The 18,584-nt window shown below is 39.4% G+C and overlaps 1 protein-coding gene across 1 annotated transcript in view; it reads right to left on the bottom strand.

The window, feature by feature from the left end:
* The window catches only part of STARD9 (StAR related lipid transfer domain containing 9), a 117,832-nt gene that overhangs the window by 39,119 nt on the left and 60,129 nt on the right, over positions 1–18,584 (bottom strand). The window contains exons 8-16 of the mRNA XM_086613607.1: positions 15,597–15,666; positions 12,349–12,421; positions 11,362–11,429; positions 10,307–10,404; positions 9,889–10,089; positions 9,380–9,477; positions 7,092–7,169; positions 6,213–6,287; positions 5,329–5,508 (exon numbers count right to left, since the gene is read on the bottom strand). Coding sequence (XP_086469733.1) covers positions 5,329–5,508; positions 6,213–6,287; positions 7,092–7,169; positions 9,380–9,477; positions 9,889–10,089; positions 10,307–10,404; positions 11,362–11,429; positions 12,349–12,421; positions 15,597–15,666 — 941 coding nt within the window. The remainder of the gene's footprint in view (positions 1–5,328; positions 5,509–6,212; positions 6,288–7,091; positions 7,170–9,379; positions 9,478–9,888; positions 10,090–10,306; positions 10,405–11,361; positions 11,430–12,348; positions 12,422–15,596; positions 15,667–18,584) is intronic.

Raw genomic sequence — 18,584 nt, 5'->3', positions numbered from 1 at the left:
CCACAGCAATGCAATTACTTATCCTGCAGCTACATCACACACTCCTATTACGACTCCAACAGATGAAGTAACCCTCAGTGGATGATTTTTGGACTGTGCTTGAGACAAATATTTTGAACATGAACACATGTTATGATACTTTGAACTTTCATAGCGAGACTTGTTGTTTGCAGAAATTAGATAAATCTTTTTATAAATATTCATGCAGGAATAAATAAGCTGCAAAATTATTATTCAGTTAACTAGAGTTTTCAGATATAAAAGTAACAGAATTCAGATTTTGTCAGGGAACTTTGTCATAGATTATGAATTCTTCAAACTAACTACTAAAGGTGAACTTTCTTCTGAATCTTAAAAAACATTTATAAAAAGTCTTCTTGGTGATTATGGTATATAGGCAAGTTCCAAAACTTGAAGATTCAATAACTACAAAGAAAAGAACTGCCTAGGAACAAAAGTCTCCAAAACATGCAGTCTCAAACCATATCATGGGCCACTTGATTGAAAGGAGACTGTATTCTTACAATAATGTGCAAACATCAATAAAACAGAGTCATTTAACCAATACTGTGAGAAAAAACTACCAAAAAAGCAATGCATATACCACCTGTCCAGTATGTTCCATTACCAGTTCTAACTTTTTCCTTAGGAAAACAAAGCAAGATCATTTCCCAGCTCTGAAGAGACGCTATACTTGATTATTGTAAACTGAGTAGCGAATATGCTCTAAAACAACTTTAGTGGCAACTCTTTCTGTCATATTAAAATTAATTGTGGTCATTAAATTACTTGGGGGTTGTATTCTGATTAGAATAAACTGAATGCTTTCTGCTCCAAGCGTATTATAACCTAGATTCAAAGATGAAGCAAGAAGTAGTAATCAGAAGCCTGAAGATTGAGAAAAAGGAAGCTGTGCATTACTGTCAGATGATGCAATTATGGGTAATTATAGGTAAATCACAGTGGTTTCGTGCATTGGAGGGAAAAGGAATGATTATCATTCAGTGCCTCACCAAGCTCAGCTATCTGAACCAACTAACAGAGTCCCCTGCTTCAAGCCCTGCTGGGACTCACTTGCTGGAGAAGTTGAAAGCTGGATTGTGCCCAGTGCCACTGCTTTGGAGTAATTATCAAGTTACATCGTAGTTTAACATTCAGTGGACCGAACCACAAAATGTCCACCTAGTTTGGTCACAACTTGTAGAAAATTTATGATCCATATAGCCTTTGACTCACCTCACACAATCAAATGAGTTAGCAATGTGAATTTAATAAAAAGAATAGTAAAGCAACTCCTAAAAGACTTCTTTATCAATTATTTTCTTGACTAAGCAAAGAAATAGTTATTGTAATTCCAAAAGAAACTTTTTTTCCAGTGTCCTGAAATAACACTCTGATAATACAATTTAATTCAGAAAAGTATATTACAGAAGCATTAGCTCATGAAATTCACAATAGCATCCCAGTTAGTGGAGCAACTCTGTGTGAGTTCAAGAACAACTGAAAATTGCAGCTGAGTGCAAGGGTACAGACAGGATACGAGCAAACTAACTCACCTTAAAGAAGAAAACAAAACAAAACCAGCCATAACCCAGGCCCATGATGATTTCATTTTTTCAAATGCTATTACTGAGCTAATAATTTAAATATTTATACTCTTTCCTAATGTAGTATTGAGTATTCTACCTGAAAAAGTGAAAGACATGAATCAGATGAAATGATCATGCAATTTCACCTTAACATATCGACGTACATTTTTATATCTGTTGACATGCTTTTACATCGTTACCCTCTTCTGGCAGTGTTTCCTGACTAAGGGCAGAATTCCTAAGGTGCATTATCAATGAATTTTTTGCCTCAGTCTTCAATGGTAAAGCCTCTTGTCTTACCACCCAAGCTGTGGAAAGAACTAGCAGGGACTGTGAGGATGAACCACCGCCCACTGTACTTGAAGACCAGGTTCGAGAACATCTGAGGAACTTGAAGGTGCACAAGTCCATGGGACCTGATGAGATCCATCCGCGGGTCCTGAAGGAACTGGCGGATGAAGTTGCCAAGCCACTGGCTATTGTATTCGAGAAGTCGTGGCGGTCTGGCGAGGTCCCCGATGACTGGAAGAGAGGGAACATAACCCCCATTTTTAAAAAGGGGAACAAGGAGGACCCGGGCAACTACAGACCGGTCAGCCTCACCTCTGTGCCTGGCAAGGTCATGGAGCAGATTCTCCTGGGAACCATGCTAAGGCACATGGAGAGCAAGGAGGTGGTGGGTGACAGCCAACATGGCTTCACCAAAGGCAGATCGTGCCTGACCAACTTGGTGGCCTTTTACGATGGGGTGACAGCATCGGTGGACAAGGGTCGACCAATGGATGTCATCTACCTGGACTTGTGCAAAGCTTTTGACACTGTCCTGCACGACATTCTTCTCTCTAAATTAGAGAGTCATGGGTTTGATGGATGGACCACTCGGTGGATAAGGAATTGGCTCAATGGCCGCACTCAGAGAGTAGTGGTCAACGGCTCAATGTCCAAGTGGAGACCGGTCACAAGTGGCGTCCCTCAGGGGTCCGTGTTGGGCCCGGCCCTCTTCAACATCTTTGTCGGTGACGTGGACAGTGGCATGGAGTGCACCCTCAGCAAGTTCGCCGATGACACCAAGCTGTGTGGTGCCGTCGACACGCTGGAAGGGAGGGATGTCATCCAGAGGGACCTTGACAGGCTGGAGAGGTGGGCCCGTACCAACCTCATGAAGTTTAATCAGGCCAAATGCAAGGTCCTACATCTGGGTCGTGGCAATCCCAGGCATAAATACAGACTGGGTGGTGATTGGATCGAGAGCAGCCCTGAGGAGAAGGACTTGGGAGTACTGGTGGACGAGAAGCTCAATATGAGCCGGCAATGTGCTCTTGCGGCCCAGAAGGCCAACCGCGTCCTGGGCTGCATCAAGAGGAGCGTGGCCAGCAGGTCGAGGGAGGTGATTCTCCCCCTCTACTCTGCCCTCGTGAGACCTCACTTGGAGTACTGCGTCCAGTTCTGGAGTCCCCAACATAAGAAGGACATGGACCAGTTGGAGAGGGTCCAGAGGAGGGCCACGAAGATGATAAGAGGGCTGGAGCACCTTTCCTATGAGGACAGGCTGAAAGAGTTGGGGCTGTTCAGCCTGGAGAAGAGGAGGCTCCAGGGTGACCTTATAGCGGTCTTCCAGTACCTCAAGGGGGCCTACAGGAAAGATGGGGAGAGGCTGTTCAGGAGGGCCAGTTATGATAGGACAAGGGGTAATGTTTTAAAATAGAGGGAGGTAGGTTCAGGTTGGATATTAGGAAAAAATTTTTTACTATGAGAGTGGTAGAACACTGGAACAGGTTGCCCAGAGAGGTGGTGGATGCTCCATCCCTGGAGACGTTCAAGGCCAGGTTGGACAAGGCCCTGAGCAACCTGATCTAGTTGGAGATATCCCTGTTCCTTGCAGGGGGGTTGGACTAGATGACCTTTGAAGGTCCCTTCCAGCCCTAACCATTCTATGATTCTATGATTATAGAACCACAAAGAGTGAGATTGCTTTCCCCCTTCAGTTTTGGGAGTAATCTAACTTTCAAAAAAGTTTGAGAAGTACATCTTTTTCTAAAGCAACATAAACAAATCCCATATTTTTAAGCTACGCAGAAAGGTTGGTTAAATTATAGGGAAAACATATATTTTTGTTAATGAAAGTCAGAAAAAAGAAAATGGTTATTTAACCATAGGCATAGCATTGATTAGTGCAATTAATCTTATGGAATATCAAGAGACTAAAAGAGTAACACAATGTTTATTCTACATGATCTGAAAACTACTGCCAAGACCTCTCTCTAGAAGTATCATGTAAAGTGCTCTTACATGTTGAAGCCCTAATACCTACGGGACCACTAATGTTTTACCTTCTTGCTGTTCAGATGAAGGTAATAGACATCAGAGTCTAAAAGACGCAAAGCACAAATAAAAGAAAAGGCAGCATCTAGAAGCAAAGAAAGAGGGGACAAAGATGTTAGTGTGAGAGAGAGACAGTAATGACTTCAGAAGGTGACCCTTCAAACTAGGTTTCTCCGCTAAAATTAATATCTTTAAATTCTTTTAGGTGTTGTCAAAATTAGTATGTGAAAATATTTCCAAAATGGCACATAACATTTCAGTAGTAGCAACTAGTTTTAATAAATATTTAATGTTAATGTAGGTTTGAGTAGTTCAAGTTGCATGTTGATCAGCACTGGACATTGTTACTTTCTGCTGGCATGAGAAAAATTAGTAAGCTTTCTCTTTCAACATGATAAAGAACAGCATGATTTCTGTTTCAAATACTTGTTGCAACTTTTTAACAGAAAAAAAAAAAATTTATGTCCCTTAACTATATCAAGTAGCACAAAATCTAGATTTGGATTAATTAGATTAGTAAACAGATACATGATTTTCAACCATATTTAACACATTTTTTGCTAATGAGTGCACTCAGTAGAAGTGCACATCTATCATACCTTTTACAGTAAACAACATCAATATTTCAGTAACTTTCGTTCATTTAAACAATATTAAAAAGTTCAAGTCCAGCTTAGCACTGACCTATTAAAAAAAAATCCCCTAGCCATGCACATCATAAGCTGCCATGTGGAATAACATATATACAATGTTATGAAAGATTCTTGATTAAAATGTTGCCTTAAATGAGCAGCTACACAGTGAAACAAAATCTATGAGGCCAGGATTTCTATCTGATCCTGGGAAACAGCCACTGAAGTGGGATCACAAGTAATTAGGATTCAAGCTACACACCTGGAATCTACTTGGCAGGCCTGGTAGGGTTAAAAGCAATATATAGAAGTCATTGCCAAAGTGAGCTTGTGCTTGTTGAAGCCTGCTTTTATCTTTGCTCTACACGTACACAAGTGTTCCAGTCTCAAGTACACAACTACCTAGTAAAATCTGGACCAGTATGTCTGGTATACTTTAAGCACCATTCTTTATGTTTACACGCACGCACACACACCGGTCCTCATGCTTTGTGGACAAACTACTAATGCCTAATTTGAGTATTTTGCTTTGTTTATGATACTTTATCAAAGATTTTGCACATGCATTCATAAGAGGTCAACTTATTATTCCATATATGAATTCTTCTCCTCCTCCATTTTCATGTATCTTTTTCTGTTTTTTTTCACCCTGTTATCTGTGTCTTGTGGGCTGTGGCCCACTTTTCGATAGCTGTTGGGTAATGGCACCTAACCACTCTCCATTTCTAAAGAAAACAAAGGTTTTCAAATTCAAGGGAAAAATAAGACAAGTGACAACATCTCACCCTGAGATGATACAGCACCACTCCTGTGCTGAGGATATCATCATCCATGGCCATCAGATGAGGTACACTAGAATCTATTGTTACTCCAGCTTTTTCTTTATTGATGTCCACACTGTATTCTTCCATGATGGCTTTCCTGTCTGTCCACTTACTTGTCCAGTCTTTGGTCAATTGCTCAATCTTAAAGAATAAGAGAGGAAACTGTTTCACTCATTAGGCAGGTTTTATTTTTCTCACACATAAAATTTCTTCAGAAAGAAGAGCATTTTTGTCCAGTTACTGGATGCAAAATTCTTTCACCAGTTGCAATGCAGGTGTATTTCTAATTGCAGTACATTTCTGTGGCACAAAAAAAAAAAAATCAGGGAAAAAATATACTACCACCTAGTGAAGCAGGTTTAATCTACTGAAGTTTCATTCCCAAAATGTCAGAAAGATATATGATCATGCTAATTAGTTATTCTGCCTGTCTTTAAGTAAAACTTAAAATGAAGATCTCCAAAACCTTTCCAGGTCACCAGTGATCAAATCTTAGTAATTTGGTGACTGCACAATAATTTCCTTTGATAAACTGAAGGAGTTCAATCTTAGAAGAGAGAGGCTGTGTATAATGAATTACTGAGACAGCTTTCAAACAAGGAGTAGATTGCGCAGACTTTGTGATACACCATGGACAGTATCCCATTAAGAACATGAGACTTTCACCACAAATTGGTAGAGAACATCCAACATGCATTAAAGCTGGCAGTTTCCTGCATATTCGGAGCAAACAGGGAAGGATTAGGACAAAAACATTTCACTGTGGTTTCAGAACCACAGCAATGCTATCCCTCCTGGCCCAGTGAAACAGGAGAGAGTTACAGCATCAAATAGATGATACACACCTTCATTTCATTCTGAAGAACCAGCTCGGTCAGATTTCCATCCCTATCGTCGCTCCAAGAAGGACTGGAATTCCTCTGTACAAACAACAGCCACCAAGATCTATATGTAAGTTTCCTTATTCACAACTTACAGGCATGTTCTTTCACTCTCTGGGATTTCAAGGAGATGAATTCAGGAGAAGGAAAGACAAAATACACAGGTATTTCATGCTGCCTTCTACCATCTGGCCTACACCTCTCTAGCTATTGCATGCAAGTCTTTGTGAAGAACTGGTGAAAGAGCATCAACAGAGAAATACTTCTGTGTAAACAAACCCTGGACTGTAGTTGCAGTCTCTCTAAGAAAACATGCTCCCCATGGCATGGAAAACCAAGACGCTATTATTATTCCAAAGAGGGAAAAACAAAGAGTGTCAGCTTCTTTTGGGGGACAGAGTGTGCAAGCAGGATAAAACCTCCAAAATACTGTTGAGGTCTACTAGTTCACTTTTTTGGGAAAGAGATTGTAATAATTCTGGCAGGAAAATTACATCAATGATTAGTAGTTTTTATTGTTTTGATGCTTACATATCCCTACAAATAAAATATTTGACAATATTTCTAGACAACAAAACCATCCGACTCCACAAAAGACAGGCTAGGAATTTCTTTCTAATCATTATGCAACTGCTTATACTTCAGGATTATCAATTTAATACCAGAAATGAGAAATTACAAAAATGCAGTTAGATTTATGATCATCATGAAATCACTCAGAGAACAGTTTAATATTCCTCCACTTACAATAAACATGGAAACATAAATAGATAAGATGAAAGTAAGCTACTGTAGCTACGCAAAGTACTGTTAGAGCTCCAGTTGAGAAGTGTTCCTACCTACCAGTTCAAAGCTCATCAGCATAGTTTTCAACCTATCAATTTCTTCTCGCAGTTCTCTGATCAGTTTTACATTTGCATCCTGAAACATTGAGACACAGATGTTAGAAAAAACATTCTTTAAAAAGTTCTAGCTAAAGAAATCAATGCAGAGCTGTTCCAAGAGCCAGGAGGAGAGGAGAACAGGCACACTCACAGCAGTACTCCTTGCTCCACCCTAGCAGGCCCCTGGGATGTACTGCCTAGGGGCAGGTGGTTCCCATCTTTGGTAAGTTCTCTTTTCCCATAAACTTTGTTCCATCTCTTTTCTGAACACAGACCTACCATAGTATTTGTTTCCATCATGACAATAGCTGAATACATCACTACTTTTATGGATTTACCTTCAAAATAGTCCCATCAGGTGAGAAAAGTGCTGATATTTCTGTCACAGAGAGGACAAAATCAGGCTAGAGGAGACTATATCTGAATGTCACCAACTACGGTATTAAAAGCCCTTGCAGCCATTACACAAAGCATTTTCTGCTTGCTCGTGTGGAGGCATTTATCTCACTTTCAGAGTAAGCATCTCTGCACAGGTAGTTTCTGAAAACCAGCTTTTTGCAGGCAGTTCAGGGAAAGGAGTCAAGAGTCAACTTTCTCTGGGCTGCCAGTGACATTTTGGCTCAGGTCAATCTGCAGTGAAGGGAAGAAGGCAGCTAGCTGAAGGGATGGAGTTAAGGGTCTTGCATGAGCTGGGCAAGTGAGTGATGGGCACAGAAGCTGGGAGGCTGAGAGGCTGTATGTAACAAGAGGGTAACCCTAGAGGACTGTGTTTACTTGCCTGTGGCCTGTCACAGAGTCGAGAACTGCTGCTGCCAAAACCAAACACAGTATTGCTGCCACTAGTGATGTCAGAAAACTAGTTATAGGCACTGGTAATAGGGATGAAAACTAAATTTAGGAAACCTTAGATTAGAAGGGTTTCCTTCTGCCCAAGATTTAACAGAGTATGGTTAGGAAAGCAAATAAATGAACCACATCTCCAAGATTCTATCCTTTTATCTGCGGATAACATATTGATACACCCAGGCCAAGTCACAAAAGAACACTACTAAAGTTGTAGTGTCTACTGCTCAAAGTCTGAGAAATGCTGGAATCAAGACTTTTTTTGAAACCTTAATTCAGTCCCCTTAAATGGATACATTGTGATTCAGCCCTTAAGTTAGCCGATCACTGTAGGACGGCAGCCTCATGCAGAATGCCAGGTGGGGAATGCTCAGTTATAGAGCAGATATTCAAGAGTTTTATACTTCTAGCATATGTGACCGTAGATCTTGATTATTATGTGCTATTTGAAATTTGCTGTGAAGACAGACAGAATTATGCATTTCCCCATGGACTTTTTTATGTCGGTTCTCATGACTACAACGTCTAAAACCTCCACAACTGCTAATCAATCTGTTTTAACAGCATGTCTTTGATTGGGAGAGTATACATTCCCATTTGATAAATGTGGACTGGGCGTAAGGGTAGAAAATGAGGAATAAGAACACATTAAACGTTTGCTTTAAGCATCCTTAAAGCATTGAACAAGAATGCTGTAGCAGGGGCAGTGACAGAATCCAGTCCCACAAGGCAGCATCATATTTTCCCCTTAATATCCTGCCACCTTTTAACTTGTGCAGCCTGTGAAGGACTCCTGCACAATCAAACAGATGAATCTGCCACACAGTCAGAGTTTGTACCTGGAACAGACCTATTTTGTGCAATGAATTAAGCTGGGGTTCTGTGGCAAAAATCGTTCCCATGTATTTAAAGGCTTCATCATTTTGTGTACTGAAAAGACGACAAGTTGAGACTACATAGACTACCTTAGGCCTGGCATATTAGCTTTTGAATTCTTGATTTGGCAATCTCAACAGAGTTCTTTAACATGACAAAAGGAAGGGTTGCGAGGATTATGCACTTACAGTAACAGATTAAATAGTAACAAATAATCCTAACAGATCTGTAATTCTGCCAATATTTAGGATAAAAGAATAGGGTAAACACACGTTATAACAATTCAAAAGAAGACTGAAACTCAATGGACAGAGACGAAGAACGTAAAATAGGTATGAAATTCTAAATGGTTTAAACTGCAGGGGATCAACGAAATTACTTCTGTAATACCCAGGCTTATATTTAGCTCTCATTAACACAGGAAAAAGAGGCTTGAATTTTATTCAGAAAGCAGATATACTAAATAAACTTTAAATAATACACACAACAAAACAGAAGAAGAATGAAAAGCAGAACTTAAGGCCTCACCTCATTCACTCTGGGCTTATTAATAATATTTTTGGCATTTGAAGCATATCTCAAGGTACTCATGGTCTCACTGTAGCTGGAGCTGGCAGGAGAGATAGCTACAGAGAGAAAACAAATTTTAAAAAGTAATCAGTTTAACCCATCACTTTTCAAAAACGTGGATTTTTTTTGTCTGTCTTCTTTAAAAAACAAAATCAAAATCATCCTCAGGGATATTTCACCAAGCTCGCAGAGAATGTCTTCTCAAAATTGTATTTGTAACTGAATAAATCACTTTAAATCGAAGCTATGACCTTGGAAAGACTCTTAAGCATAACTTCATCCACAATCATCATGCCTTTTCATTTCCCTTGAGTATCTCACAAAGTATTTACGAAAATCTTTACCAAGGACAGATTCTAACTGATATAGCTGTCTTCTCACTGCGGTAGAGATGTATTTTAAGAGGGTAATTAATGTAAGAGGGTAATTAATGCAAAATGTTAACAATGAGTAGAAACCAAACTCACTGGCAATCATAATGGTCTTGGAGTTGCCCCCCAGACTGTCCTTCAGAAGCCAGGTGAGGATGGAGTCACGGTATGGGATGTAAGCTGGTCGCCTGGTCCCACTGGTGCTGCCTGCAAAAGGACTGTCCACATGACTGCTCTCCCCCTCGCTTGTTATGGTGTTTATGCTCTGGCAGCTGCTGAACATCTGTGAATTTTGTGCTGAAGGAGAAATACCATAGAGCTCAAGAAAGATGCTATCTTTTTCTGTCATGGCTATTTAATGTTCTTAGATGTCAGTACAGTTTATGAAGATGCCACAGAGTTGTTCTGTTCAGCTTTTTGTTGTAAATATAGATAAACATTAAGACATTGCACATGGTGAGTGAGTCTTATGCTTTTATCACTATCCTTCAATATAAAGAACTACTGTGCTTACCTAAAGTGGAGATGACGATTCCAAGCGTAACTAATGACTTGTTAATATTGGCACCTTCAGTAATTCGATCTTTACAGTAACTGGGATCAGCTCTTTCACTGCAGCGCACGAGCATGAAAAAGAATGCAAATCAAACAAAAATGCTTAATTATTAACATACAATGAATGTGAAAACATTGTGTATTTTCCTGGCATACAAGAAAACACAAATTGCAAGTTTTGCAATTAAAAAAAGATATGCTTTGAATACTTTACATTACTCTCTGGTTCAGAAAGTCCAAACAACCATGAGCGAAGGCCAATGGTGCAAACTATTCTTTAAGACCCATCAAAACATAAATTCAAGCCTGAACTGAGCAACTCAATCAGAGTGGTTCTGAATTAAAAAAAAAAACAACATACGTTTCACAGCACTGCACGGGTAGAGTGGCTGAGTGCAAAGGCCTGTATATCCCCTCAATACTACTTTCCCCGCTCAGACGTGCATGGCGATTTATATTCTTGAGAAAGAAAAACATCCTGTTCTCCAACTGTTCTATAACTCTTGAGCACAACTTCCATCTTTCTGTTCTCTGTCACATCCAGCACAACCACATGTTCCTCACTGAAATGCCTATCTGAGATCAGAGGCTTAGGAACTTTTGGAACATGAACAACACAAGCAGTGAGACATGACTATTTTCTCCTGCCCATGCTAGGCAGCCATGAGGAATACGTTCCTCTCTCTTCAAGCTCAGATTTGGTAACTGCATCAATAGCTACTGGCAAAGCCACTTAATAAGAATACAGGGTTGAATGGAATTACCTTAAATGTATGCAAAAGCACAGTATTGGATCTGAGGACCCAGGAATTCCCTTCCCCAATGAAATCCAGTACCCGATACAGAAGAACAGATGACAGAGACAATATTGCTCAATATTGCTTGTTACTGTATACAAAAGTCAGGCTTATTGTTAGTTTAATGAAGTTTTAAAATACTAAATTTAATCTTTTAAGGCAGTACTACCAACATCTTCAGAGAAAACTGCCTTTTTGCCCCTCGGTATATTATTACCTGCCTGCAAGGTCCACTAAGTTGATCTTGCTTGCAATTTCAGAGGGGAGATTGTTCTCCAAGATAGCCTGAAGAGAAAAATATACATAAAGAAGATTATTCCTCCTAATTAATTAAGGAAAGTAAAATAGATGCAGTCTTTTGTTTGAAACTGAGCTGTACATATGACTGTCTCATTGCCTTTCTTTGTGACTCTGACCCACAGACTATGTTCAAACCATTAACTCAACAGCTTTCTCACCCAACAGAGAGACTACCCTCTTATGCCAATTTCCTCTTGAAAAAACAACTTTACTGTCTAGTGATTGTGAAAGGCTTTCTTGTAGATCTTGCAGAGTTATTTTCCACTAATGTATTCCAAAGGTCTTTTGTGAAACTACTGAAAAACTTCCCAAAGTGTTCCGTGATTACAGGATGTTAGAAGTGTGAGATAGAAAAGGTCTATTGGATCACTGAATGACTTCCCTGCTAGGGAAGGATATAATTCCTCTGGAGAAAGGGTTTATTGTCTCTGGGAGAGTACTGGATGCCAAATGCTAAAGAGATGAGCACATCTGAAAAGCTGGACAGATACAAAATTTTGATAAGTGTTAAACTAATGCTATACTTCGACTAAGGATCTTAAAGAAGTGTGACAAAACATAACTTCAAAAATATTCACATGTAATTTCCACAGCATACTAGAAGGGGTATTGCATTTCAAAGGGCTGACTAAAACTTAAAACATTTCTTTTTATGGTGAGCCTTTGGCATAACTTCTGACTATAAGCTTGCATAAAGGAACAAGAATACTTCAGTAAACACTCAACACATCAGGTGGTGTAGGAAGCGTAACACATTTGCAGTGTGATCCAAAGGAAATAAGTAACAGCTTCCAACGAGATTATTACAAAGAGCACAAAACAGTGACAAGTAAACAATGCACAATACATTGAACAATGCTTTTGAGAGTGAAGAGAAAAGGAAGTTGGATTATTTTTAGCTAACCTGAGTGTAGTGGATGGTGAAGATAGCATGGGATCTGCTGCTGGCATTATGAATATGTGTAGCTGCTGTGATTCTAGAAAGAAGAACAAACCATTCAATTACAAAGGCTTATTTCTCTGCATTCAGGGAAAGCAAAAATAACAAATACAGCAGATAAAGGAAGATAAAGGAATGCGAAACTTGGAGAATATGGTAGGTTGTATTCTTGGATCTGATCACAGAGTGTTTGGCAGAAGACCTGGAAGGCTGGAAAATGAGGGTCAGTTAGAGGTGATTTTGTCCACCAGCAGCACTCTGAAGAAATATCTTAAAGCAGCCTTACAGCACAGGTGTAAGGTGTTGTGTAAGAGTAGAACACAGCAGAGAAGTACAGCCAGCAACTGCATTGTAAAGCTCACCCCCAACACCACTAAATGTACTGCTCCAGTACATTTTCTCCATATTGTTCCCATTTTTATTTCTTGGCATTTCAAAAGGTTCAAAAAGCTTCATACACCACTTCTGGGGCTCCCTTTTGTCACAGAGTTGATCCAATAGTTTGACACTGTTAGAGGAATCCAATGAGATTGGCAAGTCTACCTGTACGAGTACTGAATGAATACTGTAATTTCACTCGTGTAGCACTTGCTTAGCTTTACAACGTGGACAGAGCAGACATCCGGCCCTAGCCCTCTGACCCACTGCATTCTGGCTGGCAGGTACCAGGCACAGGAGGAGGAGAAGTGGCACTCTCCACTGTCTCTGTAACACAGACTTTGGAAATTCTGCTTTCTTTGTTATCATTTTGATTAGACAAAACCAAAGCAAGCAGGGTTTTGCTGAGGGCAGAAGCTGGGTCACAGGTCTTTGTCACTCCTGCAGCTTGCCTCAAACATTGGCTCTATGTGCAGCCTTTAGCATCAGTTTTGCCAAGCTCACCCCCAACAACAGCAGACAATTTAGCAGTGCAGACAGGGACTGTGGAACCACGTTTCTGTTTCAAGCTCAGCTGTCAGAGTACTGCAGAGACCAGTTGCACTAAAGAGCAGAGAGCCACAGCTGTGCGTACCCTGCCGAGCGTCTGCCGCAGGGGGCCAAAGCCAGGACTCTCCTCCCTGTTGTTCTGCTCTGCTTCCTACACCTCCACAGCCACATGAGCCAGAGCTGCCAAAAGCTACAGGCAGTCTAGCACATCACAGTTATAAGTGAGCCTAAGCTGAGGAGGTAGCAGAACGTGAAATAGTCTCCAGATGAGACTAGTTGGAGGTGGAAGATAAACAATTAGATAAAGCACAGAAGACAGAAAACAGCTCTATAGTGGGCAGAGAACATAAAGGAACAGCACTAAAGTTTATAAAGCAAAAGAAAAACAGAAAGTGCCCCAGGATTTGGAGGAGGAAACGTTAGTACTCGCTTCTCACCTCCAACAATACACAGGATAATTGGAGGGCAAGTTCACATCTCAACTACTCACAACTCATGTGAGCATCTTTATGGGAGAATGTATGTGTTAGTTTTTCATATATTCTATTTCATCACAGCATGTGGTGTACATTTTAATATTTTTAAGTGTTCTAATCATATTATCTCAATTCATTGGTTGCTTTGCTTTACACAGCACCAGGGCTATGCTATTGGAAATTTGTATTTCCTGCATTTAAAAATTTTGTTCTTCAGCATTTGAGACTGAGTCTTGCAAAGTGTCAAGAGAAAAAAAATGGCACCAACAGTTACAACAAAAATAATAATTTCATCTTAAAAAACATATTTGTTTATTTTATAATGGACAGGTTCTGCCAGAGCAGAGCAGGGCTGGACATGGCCTGATAAAACCAACTAGTAGAAAAAATGCCTTCCATAAACTCTGCTTGTTGTTAGTACAGGAGCTGCCCTCTCCCTCACGAACGGCACCACCCATGTCCATGTGGAGCTTCCGTGCCTATTTTTCCTGTATAGTCAGACCTGGAGCCGTCATGCCTCATCTGCTCCTCTCCTGCCCCTAGCCATACATGGCAATTGCAACCTGTTCCCCATCTTCTTTATCCCTAAGATCTTGCCGATGTTCATTTGGCATCATTCTCTAGACTGCAGATGTTTTAAATTGGTTTGTTTGCATTTATAATATGCTAATAAATACTCTGCAGAATATTTCATAAAAATAAAGACTATAGGTAAATAGGAGTTTCCTGTATATTCCAAATAAGTTTTTGAAAAGTTACTCAGAAAAAGACAAGTTTCTTGGTTTCATGCAAGTGATAAAGTTTGAAACTTCAGCATCACAAAACCTTACACACAAAATATTGAACTTCTGATTTCATTTTCTCTACATCTTCTATTTCCTTAGCAATGAGACAACTGCAGGATTACACTAGTAGACAGACTGGAATTTTGTTTTTGCTCTGAAAAGTCTCTTCTCACCCTAGAGTTGCATCTGTTGATCGCTACAAGCAGAAGTGGCAAAACTTAGTCCTACCGTATAGTCTATGTTTTTGTGATAACGCAGCTTAGTTTTTATTGACTTCGCAGCATCACTGATATTATAAAATCTCGACCTCTCTTATAAAAAGACTTAATGTCAATTTTGTAACTGTGATTTGTACATGGTGGATCCTTTCAAATATAACTCTTTTCCATCACTGTAATGGCAATTGCATTGATATCCAAGGCTCCCTGTCAAAAACATAAAAAAGTGTCTTGACTAACGAGAGCCAAAATCATCGGCTTCACTGGTGTGCCAATTCCCACAGTTCTCTTGTAGCAAATGTGCATGACTTGGACTAGGAACTTAAAAAAATACTTATAAAAAATTAAACAAATAATTACAAAACAAATACTTTTAGAAATTAAATAAAAAACCACTACATTTTAAGCAGTTTTAAATCACTAAGTTACACTAACAAGTGAGTTGAAAGCTATACATCCTAAATTGTCATGAGCAAGTGGAGGAGAAAAACAGAAGTCTGTTTACAGCAAAACGTTTTCCACGTTTTCCCGGCATGGATTTTTTTTATCCCAGACCAATGGTTGAATTTTGTGGGTAAGTCAGCACAAGATCAATGTTGAAGAAACAACTTCACGAGTGCTTGCAGGTCTTACTGTCGATGATACAAGGACATGTAACATCTTATGTGTACGTCATGTGCAGGAGCAGCAAATCTGACATCCTGTCATGACAAAGCCACACTGTCAGTAAAATAAACATCAATGAAATCAACACATGGTGAAAGAAGCGTTAAATAAAGATAGAGCTGGTTTGTTTCATAAAATACCTTTTAGCTATTCCTTCTTCTAGAAGTTCTACAACTTGCTTGTAGTCTGTAACTAAATGTTGAGTCAATCCTGCCAAAGATTTAAAGAGAGTTAAATGCCTATTTTTCTCAGGAAGTTTCAGTCAGTATATTCAACAGTTTACCCAACATTAGGAGCATAAGGTTATTCTGCTGGGATGCCAGTCAGTTCTACAAGTAGCCTCTCAACTAGAGAACTATTTTATTAAAAAAAAAATATATATTTTTTAATAAAATTTTTAAAAATGCAGTCCATCCTTCAGATGCAGCGACATCACTATAAAAAATACCTTGTACCTTCAAAGTACAGACTTTTTTCCAACTTGGTACACAAGAACAATGGTATTTAAAAACCAGCATAACTGAAACTCCGTAAGAAATTTTCAGTTATGTCACTACCATTAATTGGGTACAGACCCTGTAAAGAAGCTTTTTGCCATTGCCTCTGGATAACGGCTCTGCTCACATTCTGTTCCACAGAATGAGGAACCAACCCCTGTGAATATTTACCATTTACTTAACTAGGCACGCTCTTTTCTCCCCAGAGGGTACCCAAATAGTGATATGAAACGTCTGGCTTTTTCGTATCTTCTGCTTTGAGTTGCGTTTTTCTTAATTTGATTTTATTTTTAAGGGGGAAAAAAACCTACTGAAAACAACTGAAGGAGATACTGCATTGCAGAGCCTGTTGTGTGGGAGCAGTGGTCCCAGTGGAGGGCACTGTGCTGCTGCTGCGCTGCAGCGGCAGTGCCAGCCCCTTGCAAAATGCAAATCCTAGCTGACACACAAAATTAACCTCGACAGGCTTATATTTCACATAAATTCAGTTTAACATGCCTCATTTGCATTTTATGGTGATGATTAGTTATCGTTTGTACTGCAGTAACTCCTAAAAAACTACCGGAGTTGTGAAGCAAGCCTTCGTCATACAATACTCAGTAAAACACTCCTTTGAGGAAAGTTTTATCTCAGAGCTAGAATCCAGGTCTAATTCCTCTTCCCACACTGAGTTAGATTTGGTTCGTTTTATTCTAAACCACAAAAGTGTGGATGAAGGCAGAGTACTGAAACGTGATTTATTTGGATCAAATAATTTATCTACTGCTAGAACGTGAGTCAAGACGAATACGAAATTCAACAAGACTGAAATAGTGCTTCTGACATTGCTAGAGAGAGTCTATCCTCAATGATAACAGCTTGCTTCACTTTAAATGAAAGCAAAATCTAAGCCAAAGATGGGAATTTATTTTAGCCCTGTAACAACTGATACACATAAAGAAAAAAAAAAAGATTTTTGGATCACTCACTTTTAAAAAACCCTGTCGTGTGCATGCATACACACTCGCACACACGCAAAGTACAGGATGAATTTCAAACAAAAGCATTTCTTCAGCTCTCTAGTGTCCCTTTACAACACATTAATTCCAGAAGTCATCACATTTTCCATTTGAGAAAGAGGCCCATTATTTTTCCAACAGCACTGGGATCTTCAAAGTTCAAAATATGGAAACTATCACATATTGTTTTCCCAGACCCTTTTGCAGGGTCTTATTTAACTGAATAAAAATGCAGTTAAAAAATGGAGGCATGGAAGAAATTCTTACCTACCTACATTTCCATAAGTACTAGAATAGTAAATCTAGCACAGAGTTTGAAACATTCAGTTTTTCAATAGGGTAAACGAAATATTGCAAATGTTGTTTGAAAAGAAATGACAAAGTGTTCTGTTGCTTGCTAGAAAAAGAAAGGTCATTTTCAAGTCCCATAGAAAGATCAAAAACGCTTTCTCGTCTAGAAATCTGCCTTGGAGTAAGCAAGGATCTCCCCCTGAAAACTGTCTCAGAGTAACAAAATAGATTGCATCATTTCCTGATTTAAGAGCAGCCGATTCCTTAACTGTGCAACCATCTGTGAGGGAGAAGTTTGAAACGATTCCAATCCAAAGCACTGAAACACTTTCAGCATTTTAAATGCTACAATCTCACAGCCTTTAATGTGGAGAAATGATGGGCTGGAAACTATTCAAAACAGCGTTCAGAGCTGGGACTTCCTGACTGGACTTGCGAATGCATTGCCCAGAACATCTAAGCATCCTTAAAGGGGTTAAGTTTTCTGATTTTCCTCTCTGTCTGTTCTTTATCCAGTGCTAACTATCCTCTGGATGTCATTGACACCAACCACACAACTGACAAACTAATGGTATACTGGGGAGCTCCTGATCAAAGTCAGCAAACCTTAAAATTGCTGATAGCTTGCAAGAAGTCTGATGCAAATACAGACGTTAGTCCTCGACATACTGGATCTATGGGAAATAATGCAAAATTTCTAAGCTTTGCTGATATTCATCATTTTTATCCCATACAGCAAATTGCCTGGAAGGGAAACACAAAACAAGCTCTCCTTCTAGTAAGCTTGCTGGTAATTCTGATCTCAGCCATCTAGCTATTGGATACCATTTTTGCACTCTGATCCTGCACAGAGAGGCTACATATAAAACTGCCAAAGACTATTTCAGCACGTAGAAGGCCCTCATTACAGAGATCAGCAATTGTTGATTGCAACAATATATTACTGCAGTTGAAGAGGGTGTTTTGCACCACTGTTGTGAACCACTTCATTTTCTTGAATTTGACGTTATTAAAACCAAGCTGACTGTGCTTCTCACCTGCATTCAAAAGACCTCCGGACTTTCTCACCGCTACTTATTTTTGATGTGAGCTAATAAGTGCCGTTCCAAAAGGAGTTATGTAAGCATACCTTGTTTATTGGTCCCTCTCCTCAAAAGATGCCATGATCGTCTCAATTAAAGTAAACTGTTACAGTTCTCAATTGCATAAACGGTACATAAGCATATTTATTTATTAAAACATATTTATATACACATATCTAAAAAAAAGAACTGTCATCTGACTGTTGCCCTAAGCCACTGACTCATCAGCCTGAAATCACTTCTGTTCACATGCTCTCACA

This window comes from Tauraco erythrolophus, chromosome 6 (genome assembly GCF_009769465.1).
Source record: "Tauraco erythrolophus isolate bTauEry1 chromosome 6, bTauEry1.pri, whole genome shotgun sequence".
NCBI lineage: Eukaryota > Metazoa > Chordata > Aves > Musophagiformes > Musophagidae > Tauraco > Tauraco erythrolophus.
Note: the sequence above shows the minus strand (reverse complement) of the source record. Positions and strands in the feature narration are given on the sequence as shown.